This window comes from Mastacembelus armatus, chromosome 24 (assembly GCF_900324485.2).
Source record: "Mastacembelus armatus chromosome 24, fMasArm1.2, whole genome shotgun sequence".
Classification (NCBI taxonomy): domain Eukaryota; kingdom Metazoa; phylum Chordata; class Actinopteri; order Synbranchiformes; family Mastacembelidae; genus Mastacembelus; species Mastacembelus armatus.
In genome coordinates, this window is record NC_046656.1 from 875,026 (window position 1) to 899,831 (window position 24,806).

The 24,806-nt window shown below is 45.9% G+C and overlaps 1 protein-coding gene across 2 annotated transcripts in view; it reads right to left on the minus strand.

Moving 5' to 3' along the window:
- The window catches only part of rmdn3 (regulator of microtubule dynamics 3), a 43,632-nt gene extending 19,471 nt beyond the window's left edge, over positions 1 to 24,161 (minus strand). For both annotated transcript variants that reach the window (XM_026319053.1, XM_026319052.1), the window contains exons 1-2: positions 23,732 to 24,161; positions 8,131 to 8,320 (exon numbers count right to left, since the gene is read on the minus strand). In XM_026319053.1, the coding sequence (XP_026174838.1) occupies positions 8,131 to 8,320; positions 23,732 to 23,921 (380 nt within the window). In that variant the 5' untranslated portion in view covers positions 23,922 to 24,161. The remainder of the gene's footprint in view (positions 1 to 8,130; positions 8,321 to 23,731) is intronic.
- Between the last annotated feature and the right edge of the window lie 645 nt (positions 24,162 to 24,806).

The window sequence follows — 24,806 nt, forward strand, 5'->3', positions numbered from 1 at the left end:
ATAGGCCCTATAGCGCCCCCTGTATAACGATTTGAAAATTGCCATTCAAACCAAACCATTTACTTTGTCAGAATTGTACCAGATTTGGCACACACGCCCTTTAGGGCGTCCTGATCCTAAAAGCCGATTGGACCCATGCCCTATTTTGCATGTGGTTGCCTTGGCGGTGACCGGATCTCGCCATTCGTTTCCTATGGGAATTTTGCAAAATGTCCAGCTTTTGTCAGAACGGTACCAGATTTGGCACAGACATCCGTGGGGGTCCAGTAAAGGACGTGGTCTACTTGGGGGGGGTGTGGGGGGGGCGGATAGCGCCCCCTATGCAGTTGCACTTACTTTGTCCAGCTTTTGTCAGAACGGTACCAGATTTGGCACAGACCTCCGTGGAGGTCCAGTAAAGGACATGGTCTACTTGGGGGGGTGGGGGGGGGGGCGGATGGCGCCCCCTATGCAGTTGCACTTAATTTGTCAGAACTGTATCGAATTTGGCACAGACCTCCGTGGGGCTCCAGGAGAGGACGTGGTCTACTTGGGGGGGTGTGGGGGGGGCGGATGGCGCCCCCTATGTACTTGCACTTACTTTGTCGGAACTGTACCGAATTTGGCACGGACCTCCGTGGGGGTCCCCTGAATGACGTGATCTACTTGGGGAGGTGCGGTCTCCAAGGGGGAGGGGTTTTGGGGGGGCCGCCGTTTTTTTGGGGACGGTCGGTTCGGAGGGCGGGGGCGCTTGGGGAGGCTTTTCGTTCGTGGAGGCCGTTCGCTGGGGGAGGCGGTTCGTTCGTGGACGCGGCTCGCTGGGGGACGCGGTTCGCTCGCGGGGGCGCCGCGCCGGGGGAGGCGGTCCGCTCGAGGCGAGGGCCGATCATCGCCGCTTGCGGCTATATTTATTATTATTATTATTTTTTATTTTTTTTTTTATTATTCTATTTTTACCGATTCAACCTCACATTTGACCCCCTGAACGTGTGTGAAAACTCACCAAAATTTGCACCCCACTCACAATCGCGTGAAAATTTGATATTTTATGGGTTTCATAAACGACCTCAAAAGAATGGCTCTGCGGCGCCCCCGACAGAGGTCGAAATACATTGGGCCTATGGGAGGTCATGTGACACTTTTTTCATCGTACAGTCACCAGCTTTGGCATGTTTATTCTTCATGATAGGCCAAGCAAGAAAGCTTATTGTGTCCAGGTCGTGTGACCGACAGGAAGTCCACCAGCTGGGGGTTTATCTGGAGGTCATTGAGTTCGTTGATTTTGCTCACCTCGTATTCTTTCGAACTGCTCCTTGGGCTTTTGACCGATCGAGCTCATCTTTGGCCGGCGTCACCTAGACCCATGGGGCTGCAAAAGTTATCCAAATTCTTTGAATAAGTATTACGGTTTTCCTTTGGCGGGCGCGGCAATTTGGCCTAGGCTTTTGGCTCGCCGCCAGTTCTTCAACATGTAATAACTCTCACACGCATGGTCGGATTGGAATCGGACCAATTGATGAATTGTAGTCCCTGCCGCCCTGGACCCATCTGATTAAACTGAATCGAAATAGGCCCTATAGCGCCCCCTGTATAACGATTTGAATATTGCCATTCAAACCAAACCATTTACTTTGTCAGAATTGTACCAGATTTGGCACACACGTCCTTTAGGGCGTCCTGATCCTAAAAGCCGATCGGACCCGTGCCCTATTTTGCATGTGGTTGCCTTGGCGGTGACCGGATCTCGCCATTCGTTTCCTATGGGAATTTTGCAAAATGTCCAGCTTTTGTCAGAACGGTACCAGATTTGCCACAGACATCTGTGGGGGTCCAGTAAAGGACATGGTCTACTTGGGGGGGTGGGGGGGGGGGCGGATAGCGCCCCCTATGCAGTTGCACTTACTTTGTCCAGCTTTTGTCAGAACGGTACCAGATTTGGCACAGACATCCGTGGAGGTCCAATAAAGGACGTGGTCTACTTGGGGGGGTGTGGGGGGGGGGCGGATGGCGCCCCCTATGCGGTTGCACTTACTTTGTCAGAACTGTATCAAATTTGGCACAGACCTCCGTGGGGCTCCAGGAGAGGACGTGGTCTACTTGGGGGGGTTTGGGGGGGGCGGATGGCGCCCCCTATGTACTTGCACTTACTTTGTCGGAACTGTACCGAATTTGGCACGGACCTCCGTGGGGGTCCCCTGAATGACATGATATACTTGGGGAGGTGCGGTCTCCAAGGGGGAGCGGTTTTGGGGGGGCGCCGTTTTTTGGGGGACGGTCGGTTCGGAGGGCGGGGGCGCTTGGGGAGGTGTTTCGTTCGGGGAGGCCGTTCGTTCGTGGACGCGGCTCACTGGGGGAAGCGGTTCGCTCGCGGGGGCAGCACGCCGGGGGAGGCGGTCCGCTCGAGGCGAGGGCCGATCATCGCCGCTTGCGGCTATATTTTTTTTTTTTTTTTGTTCGTTATTATTCTTCACGTTCCGCAACTCCCTCAAATTTGACCCCCTGAACGTGTGTGAAAACTCACCAAAATTTGCACCCCCCTCACAATCGTGTAAAAATTTGATATTTTATGGGTTTAATAAACGACCTCAAAAGAATGGCTCTGCGGCGCCCCCGACAGAGGTCGAAATACATTGGGCCTATGGGAGGTCATGTGACACTTTTTTCATCACACGGTCGCCAAACCTGGCACATCTCTTCTTCGTGTCAGGCCAAGCAAAAAAGCTTATCGTGTCCAGGTCGTGTGACCAACAGGAAGTCCACCAGCTGGGGGTTTATCTGGAGGTCATTGAGTTCGTTGATTTTGCTCACCTCGTATTCTTTCGAACTCCTCCTTGGGCTTTTGACCGATCAAGCTCATCTTTGGCCGGCGTCACCTAGACCCATGGGGCTGCAAAAGTTATCCAAATTCTTTGAATAAGTATTACGGTTTTCCTTTGGCGGGCGCGGCAATTTGGCCTAGGCTTTTGGCTCGCCGCCAGTTCTTCAACTTGTAATAACTCTCACACGCATGGTCGGATTGGGATCGGACCAATTGATGAATTGTAGTCCCCGCCGCCCTGGACCCACCTGATTAAACTGAATCGAAATAGGCCCTATAGCGCCCCCTGTATAACGATTTGAAAATTGCCATTCAAACCAAACCATTTACTTTGTCAGAATTGTACCAGATTTGGCACGCACGCCCTTTAGGGCGTCCTGATCCTAAAAGCCGATCAGACCCGTGCCCTATTTTGCATGTGGTTGCCTTGGCGGTGACCGGATCTCGCCATTCGTTTCCTATGGGAATTTTGCAAAATGTCCAGCTTTTGTCAGAACGGTACCAGATTTGGCACAGACCTCCGTGGGGGTCCAGTAAAGGACGTGGTCTACTTGGGGGGGTGTGGGGGGGGGCGGATAGCGCCCCCTATGCGGTTGCACTTACTTTGTCAGAACTGTATCAAATTTGGCACGGACGTCCGTGGGGCTCCGGGAGAGGATGTGGTCTACTTGGGGGGGTGTGGGGGGGCAGCGGACGGCGCCCCCTATGTTCTTGCACTTACTTTGTCGGAACTGCACCGAATTTGGCACGGACCTCCGCGGGGGTCCGTTGAATGACGTGGTCTACTTGGGGAGGTGCGGTCTCCAAGGGGGAGGGGTTTTGGGGGGCCGCCGGTTTTTGGGGGACGGTCGATTCGGAGGGCGGGGGCGCTTGGGGAGGCGTTTCGTTCGGGGAGGCCGTTCGCTGGGGGAGGCGGTTCGTTCGTGGACGCGGCTCGCTGGGGGACGCGGTTCGCTCGCGGGGGCGGCGCGCCGGGGGAGGCGGTCCGCTCGAGGCGAGGGCCGATCATCGCCGCTTGCGGCTATATTTATTATTATTCTTTTTCTTCTTCTGCGTAAAAACCCTTAATTTGACCCCCTGAACATATTTGAAAACGCACGAAAATTTGCACCCAAGTCAGAATCGTGAAAAAATTTTGTTTTTTAAAGGTTTCACACACGACCTTAAAACAATGGCTCTACAGCGCCCCCGAGAAAAGTCGAAATACATTGGGCCTATGGGAGGCCGACCCACATTTTTTTCATCGCACACTCACCAAACTCGGCACGCCTCTTCTTCCTTTCGGGGCAAGCAAAAAAGCTTATCATGTCAAGCTCGTATGACAAACAGGAAGTCCACCAGCCTGGAGTTTATCTAAAGGTCATTGAGTTCGCCGTTTTTTGCTGCCCTCGCATTCTTTCGAACTCGTCCTAGGGCTTTTCACCGATTGAGCTCATTTTTGGTCAGCATCACCTAGACCCATGGGGCTGCAAAAGTTATCCAAATTTTTTCGCTCGCTTTCACGGTTTTCGTTTGACGCCGCCTCCCAGCCGACGTACGATTTCTGGCTCGCCGCCGTTTCTTCAACTTGTAATAACTCTCACACGCATGGTCGGATTTGAATCGGACCAATTGATGAATTGTAGTCCCTGCTGCCCTGGACCCATCTGATTAAACAAAATCGAAATAGGCCCTATAGCGCCCCCTGTATAACGATTTGAACATTGCCATTCAAACAAAACCACTTACTTTGTCAGAATTGCACCAAATTTGGCACAGACATCCTTTAGGGCATCCTGATCATAAAAGCCAATCGGACCCATGCCCTATTTTCAATGCTTTTGCCTTGGCGATGACGAAATCTCGCCATTAATTTCCAATGGGAATTTTGCAAAATGTCCAGTTTCGCACACCTCGTACTTGAGCGAACTTGTCCTAGGGCTTTTGACCGAATGAGCTGATTCTTGGTCAGCATCATCTAGACATGTGGGGCAGCTAAAGTTATCCAAATTTTTTTGCTAACTTTTACGGATTTCCTTTGCCGGACCCCAGAAGTTGACCTATGTTTTGCTATCTTCAAATTGTGATAACTCAGAAACGCATGGTCGGATTTCAATCGGACCAATTGATGAATTGTAGAGCCCACTGGCCTGAACCCATGTGACTTAAGAAAATCACTATAGATGCAATAGCGCCCCCTAGGTACTTGCACTTACTTTGTCAGAACTGTACCAAATTTGGCACAGACCTCCGCGATGGTCCACTAAATCATGTGGTCTGTTTGGGGGAGGTGTGGGAGGGTGCGAATAGCGCCCCCTATGTACTTGCACTTACTTTGTCAGAACTGTATGAAATTTGGCACAGACCTCCGTGGGGCTCCAGGAGAGGACGTGGTCTACTTGGGGGGGTGTGGGGGGGGCGGATGGCGCCCCCTATGCAGTTGCACTTACTTTGTCCAGCTTTTGTCAGAACGGTACCAGATTTGGCACAGACCTCTGTGATGGTCCACTAAATCATGTGGTCTGTTTGGGGGAGGTGTGGGAGGGTGCGAATAGCGCCCCCTATGTACTTGCACTTACTTTGTCAGAACTGTATGAAATTTGGCACAGACCTCCGTGGGGCTCCAGGAGAGGACATGGTGTACCCGGGGGGGTGTGGGGGGGGCGGATGGCGCCCCCTATGCAGTTGCACTTACTTTGTCCAGCTTTTGTCAGAACGGTACCAGATTTGGCACAGACCTCCGTGGGGGTCCAGTAAAGGGCATGGTCTACTTGGGGGGGTGTGGGGGGGGGGCGGATGGCGCCCCCTATGTACTTGCACTTACTTTGTCGGAACTGTACCGAATTTGGCACGGACCTCCGCGGGGGTCCGCTGAATGACGTGGTCTACTTGGGGAGGTGCGGTCTCCTCGGGGGAGGGGTTTTGGGGGGGCCGCCGGTTTTTGGGGGACGGTCGGTTCGGAGGGCGGGGGCGCTTGGGGAGGCGTTTCGTTCGGGGAGGCCGTTCGCTGGGGGAGGCGGTTCGTTCGTGGACGCGGATCGCTGGGGGACGCGGTTCGCTCGCGGGGGCGGCGCGCCGGGGGAGGCGGTCCGCTCGAGGCGAGGGCCGATCATCGCCGCTTGCGGCTATTTTTTTATTAGGTTTTTTAACTACTCTTCTGATAACTTCTGATTTATAAGATTTATATGTTCAAGGGGCAGACACAATCTCTATGTGGTTTGATGTCGGTGATGGCTCTAAGTACACTGCAGAGAGGTGTTTTAGACTGAGTCCCTGCGTCTGGGTCCCCAGTCTGTATTGTCAAACTTCAGATATCTGCAGACTGCAAAAAAAGACAATTTCCTGGCTGAATATGTCAAAAGAACCATCTGAGGACAAGCATTCCCTTCACAGTTTTCAGTTTCTTAAAAAATAGATTCTAAAGAAAAAAATCACTTTGACCTCACTGTACCCCTCCCTGAACCGCCACCTTACTACCGTGGTTGAAGGGTTTGAGTGTCCAAATGATCTTAGGAGCTATGTTGTCAGGGACTATATGCCTCTAGTAAGGTCTCCCATGGCAAGATCCTAGGTGACGAACCAGACCAAGAGTGGTTCAAAAAGTCCCTTATGAAGAAAAGAACAACAAGGACCATGACACCCTGGAGCCAGGCCCACAGCAGGTGTCAAAGACGAGTGCCTAGTGGCTGGGTCTCCCCCCATGGGGCTTAGCCGGGCAAAGCCCGAAATGGAAACATGGGGCTACCCTTCTGTGGACCCACCACCCGCAGGAGGATCCATAAGGGGACAGCGTATTGTGGATCAGACAGTAGTCGAAGGTAGGGGCCCCGACGACCCCATCCCTGGATGCTAAAACTGACTCTAGGGACATGGAATGTCACCTCGCTGGGGAGGAAGGAGCCTGAGCTTGTGCGGGAGGTTGAGCGGTACTGACTAGAAATAGTCGGGCTCACCTCCATGCACAGCCAGGGCTCTAGAACCCAACACCTTGAGAAGGGCTAGACTCTCTTCTACTCTGGAAATGCCCATGGCAAGAGGCGGTGAGCTGGTGTGGGCTTGCTCAGAGCTACCCAGCTCAGCCACCAGGTGTTGAGAGTTTTCCCTGATGAATGACAGGGTCGCTTTCCTGCGCCTTCAGGTCAGGGACAGGTCTCTTACTGTTGTTTTGGTCTATAGGCCGAGCAGGAGTACAAAGTGCCTGGCCGTCTTGGAATCCCTCGGAAGGGTACTGGAAGGTGCTCCAACTGGGGACTTCAATGCTCACTTGGGCAGCGACAGTGAAATCTGAAGAGGTGTGATTGGGAGGAACAGCCTCCCCGATCTGAACCCAAGTGGTGTTCTGTTGTTGGACTTCTGTGCTAGCCACAGCTTGTCCATGTTCAAGCATAAGGGTGTCCATCAGTGCACATGGCACCATGACACCCTAGGCCGGAGGTCGATGATCGACTTTGGGGTTGTGTCATCTGATCTTCGGCCGTATGTCTTGGACACTCAGATGAAGAGTGGGGCAGAGCTGTCAACTGATGGTGGCCACCTGGTGGTGAGTTGGATCCACTGGCGGAGGAAGAAGCTGAACAGACACAGCAGACCTAAATGTATTGTGAGGGCCTGTTGGGAATGTTTGGCCAAACCCTCTGTCAGAGAGGTCTCCAAACTCTGCCTCTGGGAGAGCTTCAACAGGTCCCAAGGAAGGTGGGGGAGTCTGATAATCGAACCTCAGCTCCAGGGCTGTCCTTTGTCACCAGTTAAGTTCTGTTCGGACAGAATTTCTAGGCGCAGCCAGGGCCCGGGGGGGGGGGTCAGTTCGGGGTCCACAGGTATCCATCTCTGCTTTTTGCAGATGATGTTGTCCTGTGGGCTTCATCTAGCCAGGACCTTCAGCGTGCACTGTGGCGATTTGCAACCGAGTGTGAAGTGGCTGGGATGAGAATCAGCACCTCCAAGTCCAAGGCCATGGGAGAGATCGTGCCTCAGGTGGAGGAGTTCAAGTATCTTGGGATCTTGTTCACAAGTGAAGGAAGGACAGAACAGTACCATCAATCGCATTACTGCTGCCGATGCACCAATCCATTTTGGTAAAGAAGGAGCTGTGCCGAAAGGCATAGCTCTCGATTTACCTGTTAATCTATATTTCTACTCTCACCTGTGGTCATGAGCTTTGAGTCATGACCGAAAGGACAAGATGTCGGATATAAGCGACTGAAATGAGCTTCCCTCACAGGGTGGCTGGTGGCCAGGTGCTCCCTTAGAGATAAAATTGAATGGAATGGAATACTGTTCCGTCATGATGGGATTACTCATATATTAAGGTTGAATAATGCAGATTCTACACAGCTTGCCACATCATGACTCACTTGACATCCTGGATGATCTGCAGGGCAATATCCTGCAGTCCGCCTCTCAGCTCAGCCACCTCTGAGCGCAGTGAGGCAACACAGCTCAGTACCTGGTCCAGCTGATTTCTGAGCTCCAGCTGCTCCTCTGTGGAAAGGCCCTGAACCACTGCCTCCACTGCTGCCAGAGCCTGCTGCTGGGCCTCTGACTCTGGAGAAGACAGTGAAACACAATGTTAGACATCTGTACTTTAGGTATGGACCTGCTCACATTTTAGTCAACTTAAGGTTGACTTAGTTAACTCACACATAAAACAAATCTCTAGAACTGCATTCTTTCACCAACATTTCCAAAATTAGGAAGATCCTGTCTCAAAATTATGCAGAAAAACTAGTCCATGCATTTGTTACCTCAAGGCTAGATTACTGTAACTCATTACTATCTGGATGTCCCAATATCTCCATAAAAAGCCTCCAATTAATCCAGAATGCCGCAGCCAGAGTCCTGACAGGAACTAGCAAGAGAGATCATATTTCTCCTATATTGGCTTCTCTTCATTGGCTCCCTGTAAAATATAGAATAGAATTTAAAATCCTTCTTCTCACATACAAATCCCTTCATAATCAAGCTCCTTCATACCTTAAAGACCTCATAGTACCATATTATCCCAATAGACCACTTCGCTCTCAGAGTGCAGGCCTACTTGTGGTTCCCAGAGTTCTCAAAAGCAGAATGGGAGGCAGAGCCTTTAGCTATCAAGCTCCTCTCCTGTGGAACCAGCTCCCAGTCTCAGTTCACGAGGCAGACACTCTCTGTACTTTTAAGGCTAGACTCTGTTATTCCACCACTGAATGTTACTAACCTTGTGCTCTCTCTCTCTCCCCTAGTTTGTGCTCTCTCCCTCTCTCTCTGTACCTTCTGCAGGTGTCCCTGGTCCTGGGGCTGTATATCGCTGATGTGCAGTTACTGGTCCCACCAACCTGCAGTGTCTATTTGTTGTTTATTGTTTCTGTTCTTTTCTCTCTGCTCTATCCACTCACCCCAACCGGTCGAGGCAGATGGCCGCCCAAACTGAGCCCGGTTCTGCTGGAGGCTTTTTCTTCCGTTAAAGGGAGTTTTTCCTCTCCACTGTCGCCAAGTGCTTGCTCATAAGGGAATTGTTGGGTTTTTAGTTTTAGTTTTTGTAAAGTGCCTTGAGATGATTTGTATTGTGATTTGGCGCTATACAAATAAAATTGAATTGAATTTAATTGAATTGTACTTCTCTCCTTCCCCCTAACATAAAATCCATCCATTTGTCTATTTTCTTCTGCTTATCACTACGGCAGCAAGTTAAGAAAGCTCATCCAGATGACACTTAATCATAGTAGTGGGCTAGGGATTTCAGGTTTGGGGTTGAACTGAGAGAGGTGTTGTCAGTGGCAAAAGCACCTGGAAGGCTCAACTGAAGGCAAGCTGGTCACAGATAGGGATTGTAAAACAACATGGGCAACTCTGAAAAGTTAACTCATCTAGATTAGATACCAGGGCACTGACCTGACTGATCACTGTCACAGCACTCAGTCTAAAGGAATGACAATGAGCTGCAGTATTGTGGATCATCTACCTGAAACTTTTAAGGCTAGATCTAAGATATGGAACATGGCAGCGCGCACAGACACTGCGGCTTCACGCTCTCCCTTTTGGAGTTTTTTAGAATCCTCAAGCAGAGCCACTTGCAAGAGAAACTGCTGGTGTTCTTCTATCACTGCTCCATCGAAAGCGTTCTGACATACTGCAGGTCTGTGTGGTATGCCAGCTGCTCAGCAGCGGACAGGAGAGCTCTTCAGAAAATCATCAACAAAGCCCAGAAGATCATCGGCTGCCGGCTGCCCTCTCTGGAGTCTTTTTCAGCTCTCAATGCCTCAGTAGGGCAGCCAACATACTGAAAAACCCATCCCACCCTGGACATCAGCTGTTTGACTGGTTGCCCTCTGATAGACATTTCAGGTTTATCACATCACGGACAAACAGACTCAAAAACAATTTCTACCCCAGAGCCATTTGTGAACTGAACACTACCAATCGATCCACGCAGACTTGATCTTTCTTGACCACAATACTAAAAAACATAACATAGATGTAATAGATGTAATATTTTTCAAATCTCATCCCTCATGTTTACATTTCAACTGTACTCATGTATTACTGTTTCACATTTCGAATGCACTATTGCATTTGTTTAATATATTTTATCTGCTTTAATGCACTATTCGTTTTACATTCCATTGAACTACTTGTACTTAAAGTTACTGCAGTCCACAGAACATCCAGATGGGTGATACCTTACCTCAGCTGTGCCACTGTATCATATTGTATCATTTTATCACACTGTCGCATTGTTGTATATATTCAGTTTTATTAGATCCTGCATTTTAAATTAATACTGTTCCAATTTTTTTGTGATGTTATTTGTCACACCAAGGATTTCTACCTAATTTTAATGTACTGCAATGACAATAAAGGAATCTTGAATCTTGAATCACTGGCATTGTTATATGAGATGCAGGAGGAATTGCTTTTGATTAACTAAAGCCCAAATATACACAACAAATATTTAAATGTTTTCAGTGTTTGAACTAGAAGTAAAGGCATTTCAAATACTGGTAATCCAAGCTATTTATCATTCTATGGACATGAAGTCTTGCTTATTAAAGTGCCATCCATCCAAACAAAAAAAATTAACTCTCTGGGGTCGACAAACGCAGCTGCGCGTTTTGTGGCATCTTCTCCTGATAGCGTTGAAACAAACTTAAAATACTCTGTCAGTTTTGATCGTACAGATAAAAGCAATATATCATTTGAATCTGTAAAGGGTCTAGTTTTAGTTGTATACACTCATAACAACAAAACTCTGTGCTTTTGTAAAATAAAGGAAGCAGACAGGGCTTGTGAGCACTCTCTGTCTTCTCTGTTTCTCATCTCTCTTCACAGACACGTAAATAAAACAACCTGAACCTCAGCAAATACTTGCCTCAAAGACATGAGAAATATATTTACAGAAAGCTTGAAATGTCTTCTTTTAAATGAAAACAAGTTGAAAACAAATCATCTCTTTTTATGTAATCTGTATGAAAGTAAGGAGCGGCAAGGAGTCTTACCTCATAACTAATGTGATCCCACCTGAGCGCACTGTTCATATGGAAATTATCTGAGGTGAGCCAGGTAATTATGTGCACGCCCCCGAGAAATGGCGTAAAACATTAAGCTTCATCATAGAATTTACTCACTTTTTCTGTGCGTTTGGATGATGGCACACTACGCAGGTGAAGAAGCATTTTGGATAGTTCTGGACAGAGATGAAGAGTTTACTTTGTCCTCAGAGGAAAATCACAACTCAGATGACAAACAATGGCATGTGAATTGCAGTAATTCTCTCTCAACCACATTCCTGACTGAAAGGCTCATTATGCGGGTGATGATTATTCATGATCAGACACACCTTCCTGCATGTCTTTTCTAAACAAAAAGTGTCTTAGAAAATTTTAATCAGTGTATTGTTTTCTGTGAATGAGTGAACAAGATGACTTTCACATCACTCTGAAGCAAACACTTTTGGCTACAAAATCCAGTTCTCAAAAGTCTTGTGAACCAATGTTCTGTATGTGTTGTATGCCAGAGTCCTGACAGGAACTAGTAAGAGAGATCATATTTCTCCTACATTAGCTCTTCATTGGCTCCCTGTAAAATACAGAATTGAATTTAAAATCCTTCTCCTCACATACAAATCCCTTCATGATCAAGCTCCTTCATACCTTAAAGACCTCATAGTACCATATTATCCCAATAGAGCACTTCGCTCTCAGAGTGCAGGTCTACTTGTGGTTCCCAGAGTTTCCAAAAGCAGAATGGGAGGCAGAGCCTTTAGCTATCAAGCTCCTCTCTTGTGGAACCAACTCCCAGTCTGGGTTCAGGCAGACACTCTCTGTACTTTTAAGGCTAGACTTAAAACCTTCCTCTTTGACAAAGCGTATAGTTAGGGCTGGCTTCAGGCAACCCTGAACCATCCCTTAGTTATGCTGCTATAGGCCTAGACTGCCCGAGAACCATCGGTGCACTGAGCTCCCCTACCCTAACCCCAACCCCCCTTCCTTTCCCTTCCCCTCTCTTCCTCTCCTGCCACCTCACATGTACAGGGGTTGGAATATGAAACTGAAACGCCTGGTGACCAAAGGTTTGGCTATAGTAGCCCGGCCTTGTATATTGACCCTGTGCAGCTCCAGACGAACAGTTTTTTTGGAAACAGGAGAGTTGATGTGCACATTTAATTCTGCAGTGAGTTGGGCAGCTGTGGTTTTATGTTTTTTGGATACAATCTGGGTTAGCACCCGGACATCCCTTTCAGACAGCTTCCTCTTGCGTCCACAGTTACTCCTGTTGGATGTGATTCGTCCTTGGTGGTATACTGACATTACCCTGGATACCGTGGCTCTTGATACATCAGAGAGACTTGCTGTCTTGGTCACAGAGACGTGCACCAACAATTTGTCCTCTGTTGAACACTGATATGTCACCCATAATGTTGTGTGCATTGCAATATTTTAAGCAAAACTGTGCTATTACTCTGCTAATTAAACCTTCACACTTTGCTCTTACTGGTGGAATGTGCAATCAATGAAGATTGGCCACCAGGCTGGTCAAATTTAGCCATGAAACCTCCAACACCAAATTGGCCAGTGTTTCAGTTTCATTGTCCAACCCCTGTATATTCCACCACTGAATGTCACTAACCTTGTGCTCTCTCTCTCCCCTAGTTTGTGCTCTCTCCCTCTCTCTCTGTCCTCTCTATCTCTGTGCCTTCTGCAGGTGTCCCTGGTCCTGGAGCTGTATATTGCTGATGTGCAGTTACTGGCCCCACCAACGTGCAGTGTCTATTTGTTGTTTATTCTTGCTGTTCTTTTCTTTCTCCTCTATCCACTCACCCCAACCAGTCGAGGCAGGTGGCCGCCCAAACAGAGCCTGGTTCTGATGGAGTTTTTTCTTCTATTAAAGGGAGTTTTTACTCTCCACTGTCACCAAGTGCTGCTCATAAGGGATTTATTGGTTTTTTTGTTTTTTGTAAAGTGCCTTGAGATGATTGTATTGTGATTTGGCACTATACAAATAAAATTGAATTGAATTGAATTGAACTTTCACTCAGTGTGTTGACCAGAAGGACAGTTACATGACTTCTGTGTTATGTCATCCTCACAGCAGTAAATTACGACGTTTTGCTTATTTTTCGTCAAAGATGGATCCAATGAAAGCTGCAGCAGAGAAAGCAGTTCTAGAATCACGTGATATTCTGATCTGACATTGATGTTCCGCATGCTGTCGCACACATATTGTGCACACAGAAAAACTGCACACTTCACACTATTTGGCTTGAAATGCCTAAAATCACTGTTCTTCCCATAGAAAATAATGGAGATGCTCATAACTGCACTGAGGTTTTGGAAAATATCTGTACTCCCAGACCTGTTCTTGGGGGCACACCAATCTTGAATGCAGAGATGGAGTTATTTGGTGATAGCTCTGCTTCCCGTGATTTCAAAACCAAGTCGGGCTTGCAGTTGTCACAAAATATACTGTTATTTCTAGTGGTAAATTGCCTTCTCATCTGTCTGCACAGGCTGCTGAACTAATTGTTCTTACTGAAGCCTGTAAATTGGCCAAAGACAAAACAGTAAACATTTACACTGACTCACATTATGCTTTTGGTGTTGTCCATGATTACGGTTGTCTCTGGAGACAGAGGGGCTTCCTCACATCAGCTGGAACACCCATTGCACATCATGCTCTTGTTGCAACTCTGTTGGATGTCATCCTGTTGCCTAAATAAATCTCAGTTAAGAAATGTGAAGCTCACACTAACAAAAAAGATCCCATTTCTACAGGAAACTCAGCAGCAGACGCCGCTGCAAAAGCTGCAGCCACGACGGGTCACATGTTTCACCTCACTCAACTTTCTCTTTCACAGGAACTCAACCCACAGGCTGACTTGTCAACCATGCAGTCAATAGCAAGCATATCTGAAAAAAGATTTGTGGAGAAACTGGTGCAAAATTGCAAAAAGGGATGTGGCCCAGACACAAACCTTGTTTACCTAAAGGTTATTTTCATCTCTATGCAAAGCTTGCTCATGGTAAAGATCATGCATCCAAAGGAAGGATGTGCACATACGTTAACCCTCTGGGGTCTGAGGGGGTTTTTGGGGCCTGGACAAATTTTGACATGTCCTGACATTTGTGCTTTTTTCAGTGTCTTTTAAACATATTAATGTCTAAAGTCTAATAACACTGTAATCAGCACAAAATTGGCTACAATAATATGTGAGCAGCAAGTTTATACATTATTGTGTTTTTGAGAAAAAAGTGGTTATGCATGGTTAGTGAAAAACTACAATTTTTTACTCACTGTAATAAGACCATAAAACACAAACAGAACATTGGTTCACAAGACTTTGGAGACCAGCATGTTGTAGGCTAAAGTGTTTACTTCAGAGTGCTGTGAATGTCATCTTGTTCACACATTCACAGTAAACAATACACTGATTTAAATTTTCTAAGACACTTTTTGTCCAGAAAGGCCATATGCAAGAGGGTGTGTCTGAGGATGAATAGTCATGTGATTTACCTGAGAAGACAAAAGACGCACTGAACGACCAGACAAAGACGCGCATAATGAGCCTTTCAGTCAATGTAGATGGGACGGATTAGTGCAGCACATTACAACACAATGAGGAGCCAAATGATCCTCATTTGAGTTAAAATCAGTGTTTTTACTCTGAGGACAAGCTAAACTATTTGTCTCTGTGTGGAATGTAAGGAGCGCCGCTTCACGTGCGTAACGCGCCATCATCCAAACGCGCCGAAAAAGTGAGTAAATTCTATGATGAAGTTTGATATTTTGTGTCATTTCTCGGGGGTGTGCACATATTTACCTGGTTCACCTGAGATTATTTACATGTGAACAGTGGACAGTGTACAAGGCGGGACCGCATTACCTGTAATGAGGTGAGACAGGAAAAAACGGACTTCTCCTTACGTTCATACGGATTAAATCAAAAGTGATGATTTGTTTTTGACTTGAATTGTTTCACGTAAAAGAAAACGTTTCAAGCTTTCTAGCCATATAATTCTTATTTTTATGAGCCAAGTATTCGCTGAGATTCTGGTTGTTTTATTTACGCGTCTGTGAAGAGAAATGACAGAGACAGAAAAGTCCGAGAGCGCACCCTGTCGGCTTTCTTTATTTAAAAAAAGCACAACATTTTGTTGTTATTATGATGGTATACCACTAAAACTAGACCCTTTACAGATTTGAATGATATACTTCTTTTATCTGTACGATCAGAATTGACGGAGTAATTTAAGTTTGTTTCGGCCTTATCAGAAAAAGATGCGTCAAAACGCGCCGGCGCGTTCGTCGACCCCAGAAGGTTAATACCCACTGGTACACCAGGGGTTTTTGAACATATGCAGCTGAGTACTGCAAATGATGTATAATCTGTGCAGCACATAATGCCTCTGGTGCCATTAGAATGCCATTGCAAAACTATCCCCCACCTGATGGCCCTATTCAAAACTGGATGACTGATTTTATTGAACTGTCAACATGCCAGAATAAGAAATATTGCTTGACTATGGTCTGCATGTTCAGCAAGTGGGTAGAGGTTTTTCCTTCTTCCAACAGGATGCATCCACAGTAGCAAAAGCCCTAATCAGAGACATCATTGTACGGTGCTGTATTCCAAAGAAGATCAGCAGTGACAGTGGTCCTGGGTTTGCCAACAAAGTGTTTAAAGATTTGTCTGACTACTTTGGGTTCGATTTCAAATACCATTGCTCTTATCATCGACAGAGTGCAGGTCCAATAGAACGACAGAATGGTATACTCGAGCAAATTATCAAAATGCTGTGAAGAAACAGGTTTGACATGGATCCAAGCACTACCACTGGTGCTATTCTACATGCGTACAATAACAAAAAATGCACATTTGAAAATGTCCATTTGAAATCATTTTTGGGAGACCTCCTAGTGTAGGACTTAGTCCAAACAAACTAGCTCTAATGAGTGGAAGTCATGAAGATGTGATGTTAGACTGTTGTGCAAAGCTTTCTGCCTCTGTTTCAGCCCTTCATCCACAGATGAAAGCAGCTCTGTCTAGACTTGCAGATACCACACTGCATGATCTCAAACCAGGTAACTACGTGCTCATCAAGGACCACTGGAGGAAACACTGAAAGCAGAGACGAGTCACCACATCAGGTGCTGCTGATTACGAACACAGCAGTAAAGGTGGAGGGATGTAATTCATGGGTGCACTCCAGCCACTGTAAGAGGAATTCAACACCAGACAACAACCAGACATACCCCAGCTGGATGAAGAAACATCTGCTGTGGAAGACGATCAACAAGGCACAAAGTCAAATTTGTCACCTGAATTGTTCACCTCGGTGAGGGGGGATAAATCCTGATTGGGCAGGCCCGACAAGAAAGGTGAATACAGGAAGGTGACAAAGGTGACATCTGGTGCCCAACAATGGAGAATCATGCACAAATACATCCACTCAGCAAAAAGGAGTCTAACCTGAAGATCAAGTTAGGCACATTATTCTCTTCACTGTGATTATAACAATCATGTGGATGAGACATGAGTTATGGCAAGATCAGCAGATCACTCAGCAGCTCACCATCAATACCAGACTGACAAATAGTATCACTGGACCTGCATATTTGCTGGACCCATATTCCTACAAATGGTCTCTGTCATGGGTGATGGAAAACCTGTGGATGCAATATATTAACTACACAGTAAGGACCACATTCAATTCCTCAAGCCTCATCTGTCACGGATAGAAGACACTCCCAGAGTCCTACCATTAAGATAAAGAGACTTTATTGTCAAAGGTGTTCTTTAGTCTGTTTGTGCGGGTTCTGATTGCCCTATATCTTTTCCCTGATGGGAGGGGTACAAAAAGTCTGTGTCCTGGATGAGTTGGGTCCTGATGATGCATGATGCTAGCTCGCTTCTGTAGACGGCTAGCATAGACCGTATCGAGGTTCGGGAGTTTGGTTCCTATGATCCTTTGGGCAGTTTTGACGGTCCGGGTCAGAGCTCAGCGGTTTTCTGCAGTGCAGCTGGAGTACCACACTGTGATGCAGTGACAGAGGATGCTCTCTATTGTGCTCCTGTAAAAATTTACTAAGAGCTGGGTTGGCACATTTGCTTTTTTGAGTTTTCTTAGGAAGAAAAGTCTCTGTTGTGCTTTCTTCACTAAGTGGGATGTATTAATGGTCCATGTGAGATCTTTTGTTATGTGTAGACCCAGGAATTTGATGTCATTCACCCTCTCAACTTCCTCACCATTTATGTGGAGGGGTGGTGGTGTTGTTTTCTTGACTCTCCTGTAATCTACAACGATCTCCTTTGTTTTGGCAGTGTTCAGAACCAGATCGTTGTTTACACACCATTTGATTAGGTGTTGACCATCCTCTCTGTAGTGAGACTCGTTGTCTGATATCCTTCCCACTATTGTGGTGTCATCAGCAAACTTCACTATGGTGTTGAAAGAGGAGTGGATGTTTGCAGTCGTGTGTGAATAGGGTGAAAAGAGCTGGACTAAGAACGCAGCCCTGTGGTACTCCTGTGTTAATAGTGATAACAGATGATGTAAGGTTGCCCACCCTGACCTTCTGTGGCCTGTTAGTGAGGAAATCCAGAATCCATGAGCAAAGTGTGGTGGTTAGTCCCAGGTCATTCAGCTTGTTTACAAGTTTGTATGGCACAATGGTGTTAAATGCCGAACTGAAGTCTACAAATAGCATCCTAACATATGTATTGGGATGCTCCAGATGAGTAAGGCTGGTGTGAAGTGTGATTGAGACTGCATCCCTGTTGTTCTGTTCCTGCAGTAAGCAAACTGCAGGCTGTCCAGGTCAGCAGGGATGTTGGCTTTGATGCGTGAAAGAACAAGTCTGTCGAATCACTTCATGATAATTGGTGTCAGAGTGACCGGGCGATAGTCATTCAGACATTTTACTGACTGTTTTTTGGGCACAGGAATAATGGTAGTTGATTTGAGGCATGTTGGGACTGCAGCCTGCTGCAGAGACAGATTGTTGAAGATGTTGGTGAACACCCCCGCCAGTTGGTCAGCACATGACTTCAGCGTGCGGTCTGGGACCTTGTCTGGTCCTGCTGCTTTGTTGACATTGATCTTCCTCAGCGTGGATCTCACCTGATGGCGTTCGAAGACAGGTACCGGCTCCTCTATGGGTGATGGTGCTGTCTGGATTTCCATGCTGTTGGAGTGACCATCAAAGCGTGCAAAGAACTGGTTCAGGGTGTCAGGAAGCGTGGCATCATGGCTGGACAACGAGGGGCTGTTTTTATAGTCCGTTAGGGATTTGATGCCTTTCCACATACTGCGGGGGTTGTTATCTTCAAAATGGCCCTCAATGCGTTGCTGATATCTGTGTTTTGCTGCTTTAATGCCCTCCTTGAGATCTCTCCGAGCATTTCTGTAAGCCAGCCTGTCCCCTGACCTGTAGGTAGCGTTCCTCACTTTCAGTAATGAGTGTACATTCCTATCAAACCATGGTTTTTGATTTAGGTACACCATTCTGGTCTTGGTCGTTAACACAGTGTCAGTGCAGAAGACTATATATGCTAGAACGAATGAGCTATATTCTTCCAGATCTGTGCTCACAAACAAATCCCAGTCTGTATTTTCAAAACAGTCCTGCAGGCGTGAAGTAGATTCCTCATTCCAGACTTGGACCGTTTTGACAGTTGGTCTTGTTCTGCAGATCAGAGGTCTGGAGGATGGAGTCAGGTCTATAGAGATGTGGTCTGATAAGCCTAGGTGTGGAGATGGTAAATCTGTTACGCCCCAGCCTAGGGGTTGCCGGAGCGTAACACGATTGTGGAGTTTTCCTCCAAACCTCTTCCACTCTCGACTTGACTCGGAGCAAAACTTTCGTAACATACTTTTCAATGTTTGATGAAACCTTTCCAGTGCACCCTGACTCTTGGGGCGATACGCACCAGACGTGCGGTGTGTGACTTCGAGCTCTGCCATGATCTGAGCGAAAACCTTCGACATGAAGTTAGAACCTTGATCACTCTGAATATACTTGGGCAAGCCAAATGTGGTGAAAAATCTCACAAGTGCCTTGACTATGGCACAAGCTTTTAATGTTCGGAGTGGCACTGCCTTGGGGTATCGAGTGGCAGCACACATTATCGTAAGGATGTATTGATTTCCGGATTTGGTTTTTGGCAACGGACCAACACAGTCAATAATGACGTGTTCAAATGGTTCCCCAATTACAGGAATTGGTTTTAATGGGGCAACAGGAATTACCTGGTTGGGCTTACCGGAGACTTGACACGTATGACAGGAACGACAGAATTTTACCACATCGGACTTGAGTCCTGGCCAGAAGAAGTAACGAAGAATAGAACTGTATGTCTTTCGTATTCCCAAATGTCCTGCCATACTGTGATCATGTGCTAGGGTCAGAATTTGGAAACGAAATGGTTTGGGCACTACTACCTGACAAACAGAGTCATGTACATCACCAGAGCTCGGAGTCCAACGTCGCATCAACACACCGTCATTCATAAGGTACGACACACCTCGATTACATTGTTGACTTTGTAACAATGACATACAGGAAGACAACGTAACATCAGCTTGTTGTGCCTTAATTAGCTGTTCTCTGTCCACCGACAGAGACAATGTTTTGTCATCAGGTTGTAGTTCAACACACACAGATTCTTCTTTTTCACATTTTGTAGGTAGACTTGGCGGATCAGAAGTGCTTATAAAAGAATCACTTAGATCCACCAAATTTCCAAACTTTCGTGCCTGAGCACGGGTTACAGCACACATGGGAAATACTACAGGTGAGTTTAACACAGAGTAATCTGAAACAGTTACGGAAGCGATCGGACTTTCGATCACTTCCGGTGACGGGAACACTTGTCTGCCGGCTAAATCATTCCCAAGGATAAGATCTATCCCTTCGATTGGCAATTTTTCTCTAATGGCAACTTTACATTTGCCGGACATAAATTGGGATGACAGTTGAACAAAGTGTAATGGGGCACGTACAACATTCATTTCCACTCCCCACATCAAAATGTCGGACCCGCAGTAAGACTGGGCCGAGAAATGTAGTACGTCTTTACGTAACACAGACTGTTTTGCACCAGTATCTCTCAGGATAGTAATTGGAATTTGGACTGACTCATTTTCCAAAGAAACAAACCCTTGTGTAACAAACGGCTTAAATGCATTATCCACTTTGTTATTTCCAACCATGCCCACAGGTGGCAGGGTAGGTGGCGGGGTTTGTATAAGAGCCACTGGAGATGATGACTTAGCAGATTTGAAAGTTTTATTCTGCTCTTTTTTCTTCAGAATGGGACACACAGCAATGAGGTGACCCTGCTCATGGCAGTAGAAGCACTTGCGTTTTTCAGCGATGACTGGGAATGTACGTCGGAAAACTTTTGGAGAGGGATTTTTCCTCTCAACTGAGCTTAGCTCATGCTGGACTGGGGAAACAAAACGCTCTTATGCGTTAGTGCAAACTCGTCAGCCATGACAGCAGCATTATCCAGATATGTGACTTTTTGTTCGTTCAAATAAAGCACAATTTTCTCTGGTAACCGATTTTTGAATTCTTCCATTAAAATAAGCTCACGTAGATTGTCTAAGGTTTTAACCTTACTAGCCTGACACCATTTATCAAAGAGAACGCCCTTCTCTCGTGCAAACTCTACATATGTCTGTGTAGCAGTTTTTTCACAGTTTCTAAATTTTTGTCTATAAGCCCCTGGCACTAACTCATACGCACGGAGGACTGTGGTTTTAACTTGGTCATAGTCCAAACTATCGTAAATAGATAGTGACGCACACACTTCTTGGGCTTTCCCAACAAATTTGCATTGTAGCAAAAGAGACCATACGTTTTTTGGCCAATTCAAGGTGGCAGCTATACGCTCAAATGCACTGAAATAAGAGTCTACTTCAGACTCTCTAAAAGGTGGTACTAATGCAATGTGCCTACTGACATCAAAGCCTTCGTGGGGTCGTGAAATAGGTGACTGAAAGGAGGGACTGGCAGCTAAAGCAGCTCCCTGCTCCAACTCCAGAACCCTTACCTTAAGGTGCATGGCTTCCACCTTCAACCTTTTGTTCTGCAGTTCCACCTCCCGAATCCGTAGAGTGAGTTCTAGCTCCTCTGTTGTTCGTCCAGCTTGGACTGGGAGGTCCTTACCCTTTAATGGTACATGCACGTCAAAAAAGTTGGCGATTAGCACCAAATCGGCCTTGCGGCACCTATCCAACTTATCTAAAGTAGGATTCATAGTGAAATCCTCTAATTTAAACTCCATGCTGCCACCACCACAAAAAGAAAAAACTGCCGAACAGACAAGTATAGAGAAGTACACACAAAAAAACGACGGACGAGCCCCCAAATCTATGAACGGCACAAAAAACGCGACGGATGAGCCCCCAAATCTATGTTACGCCCCAGCCTTGGGGTTACCGGAGTGTAACGCGGTCAAACAAAAACGCTAGACTTAGCCCTACGATATCAATCGAACAAATGACAAATAACAAAAACGCTAAATAGCCCTATAATACCTAATCCAAAGAAACAACACAAAATCACAGGTCGTCAGCCTGGAAACTCCTAAAACAAAACAGGAGAAAACAAAACACAAAACGTAGCCTAAATGTCTAAATATGTCTAATCGAAAATAAAGAAAACTACTTTTAATACTAAACCTACAAAACGAAACAAAAATCTAATCTCTAACTAACGCGAAATCAAAATCTCTATCAAATAGCTGGGAATGGCAAAGGTGGGAAAATAGCTCTCTCGAACAGCAGTCCGTGGGCTTCTTATAGTCCTTCCGGGAAGTGTTGGACCAATCCCGGAAGTCCAATCCACGGTCCTCGAGTCCACGCCCACTCCATCCTCCGATACACACACACACATACACACACTCGAAATGGGGAGGGCCAATAACACACAACCACACACACATAATGACCCCTAGGGTCATAACAGGCTGCTTTGTAAGCTCTTGGGATGTTGGTGGAAACTTGATCCGATATATTATTGTTTCTGGTCAGAAAGTGTATGCTGGTGTGTAGTTTGGACATCACCATTTTAAAATCCACATGATTGAAGTCTCCTGCTACAATCACAGTTCCCTCCGGGTATGCATTCAGCTGGCTGTTGATAGCTTCATGCAGCTCTTCTAGCGCTAGCTTAGCATTAGCCTGTGGTGGTATGTAGACAGCTGTGACAACAATAGCAGCAAACCCTCTCGGGGTGTAAAAAGGTCTGCATTTCAGTGACAAATATTTGATGTCCGGGGAGCAATGTGACCTAATAATGTCCGCCGATGTACACCAGGCATTATTAATGTATATACACTCTCCGCCGCCTTTGTTCTTACCGGAGTCAGCTGTTCAACAGCTGTTCAAGGAATTTAGGTTTCCAGGTGAGTAATCTTGATACTGATTTCCGATTTTAAGTAGTTCGGCTCGTCCATAGCGTAATTGTTGAGTTAGTGCCTGATAGAGTAAACTAAATACACTTAAAAAAACAAAAACGCTGCTATATGTCTTGGAGCTGCGAGCTGCTGCGTCTGCAAGCGCCGCCATTATCTAAAGTGACAGAACAGCTGACAGCTGTTCTGCCTGCTCTGTACACCATGACCGTGACCCCATCACATGAAAACTCCATTGGTCCTCTTGTCTGAACTGCCGCACTCCATTCTGTGTGACCCATACAAACCCACCCGCTTGCACACACGTAGATTCTTTTAACCTCCATGTTTTTAAGCTTCATGTCTATATTTCCTTAGCACATATTTATTTTTTCTTTTTGTTTTGTTTTTTAGCCACTGTCTATCCAGGTGCCGGTGATAACATCACACACACATCCAGAGATAGCAGAGCTGTCGTTTTAACACATTCCACATGTGAAAACAAGCATAATGAAAACAATTTCAAAATAATGAGCTGAATTTTAAAGATGTGTTGCATTATTTTACAATTTTATGGTCATATTATAAATTGTTTAAGTAATGTGTATTTTCATTCAAAGAATTAATTATTTCATAATTTTGAACATATGCTCCATGCCCTGATCTTTGGAAATTGTGTGCTTGCACAAAGTTGCATGCAGCTTATAAATACAGCCCATTATTAAAAAATATATATGTCCATGAAAAAATGTCTTTATAAAAAAAAGTGGTCAGATAGTATCCACAGTGGTTGCAGCTATCATGATGATTTTAATGTTAAAAAGGCAGTCTTGGTTCTGCATGTTCAGTTATATTTTCCAAAAATGGGCAGTGTCAGACAAATTTGTGATATTGGGCTTTATAGTCCAATTTTACTTCATTTACTTTACTCCCACAAAAAGTGGACTACTTTTTTACCATTACTTCTCCCTGTAATTCAGTTCAATACACTCATCTCAAGGCCCTTTACAAAAACAACAAACCAGTGTAACACATTTGACAAGCTCGTGTTAGTGTCAGGCAGAACAGAGCCAACCCACCCTGTGCATCCAGCGTGTCCCGCAGCAGCGCTGCTCCGTCCAACAGGGGAGGAGTTGACCGCGTCCGTACTGGTCTCTGAGATCTTCTCTTACTGATCTCTCTGTAAATAACGAAGGCAATCAAGCCAAATCCAGCTGTGGCTGCCACGGCTAGCCCGATTAACCCGTTCCCCCCGAGCGACGTCTTCATCTCTCGCAAGTCACTTAGTACTAGTAGACTGAGCTCAGGATAACCGAAACATGTCTCCAGTATCTTCACGTAAACGAAATGATCTTGTTTCAGCAGATAACGGGACACGCAGACTGCTAACACCCATTAGCGTTTAACGTCAGATAGCATTTGGTTTTTTAGAGCTAAACCAGACTATTATCGTGTCAATGTTAGTCGGTTAGCAGCAAGGATGCGATGAAAACGTATACGTAGTTACATCACGTCAGTATCACAACCAGGGAAGCACATGAGGAAAAAAACTTCCGGTTTCTACTTACAAAATAAAGGAACTGCAATCTAGTACAAATCCGCACACATACACAAATGTAACTACATATACTCAGTACGTTTTTGCACCTCAAAGAGTGGTATTCTCCCAATAGCCTTGGCTTTGTCTTGTTATTTTTGTAATCCCCTGAGTTGCCTTGGTCTTGGTGTATTTTTGTATTCTTTTCCTAGGATAAGTTTTGGTTTTGTATTGTTTTTTCCATTGTTCTCTGGACACTTTTAGTTTATCATTTCATTCTTCATAGTTTGTAATAAACTATTTATTTCTCTACCTAGTTCTGCTTCATGTTATCTGTCTGCACTCATGAGCCCTACCTCATGTGTTGGGGACAACATGATCTTAGTGAAATAAAAATCCATGTATTATCTTAAAGTATTTATTTTTCACTAAACTGTTTATTCATTAAACACAGAGAGCTCACAATTGTATGTCTACATAGGATAACAATAAAGTTTTGACCCCTTGAAGACTCCTGTGTGGATCTGCACGACCTCACCCTGGTACGTGTCCTGTACATGATGGAAGTGACAAGAAGTGGAGGACTAGCTTTATTTGTAAACAAGAGATGGTGTAAC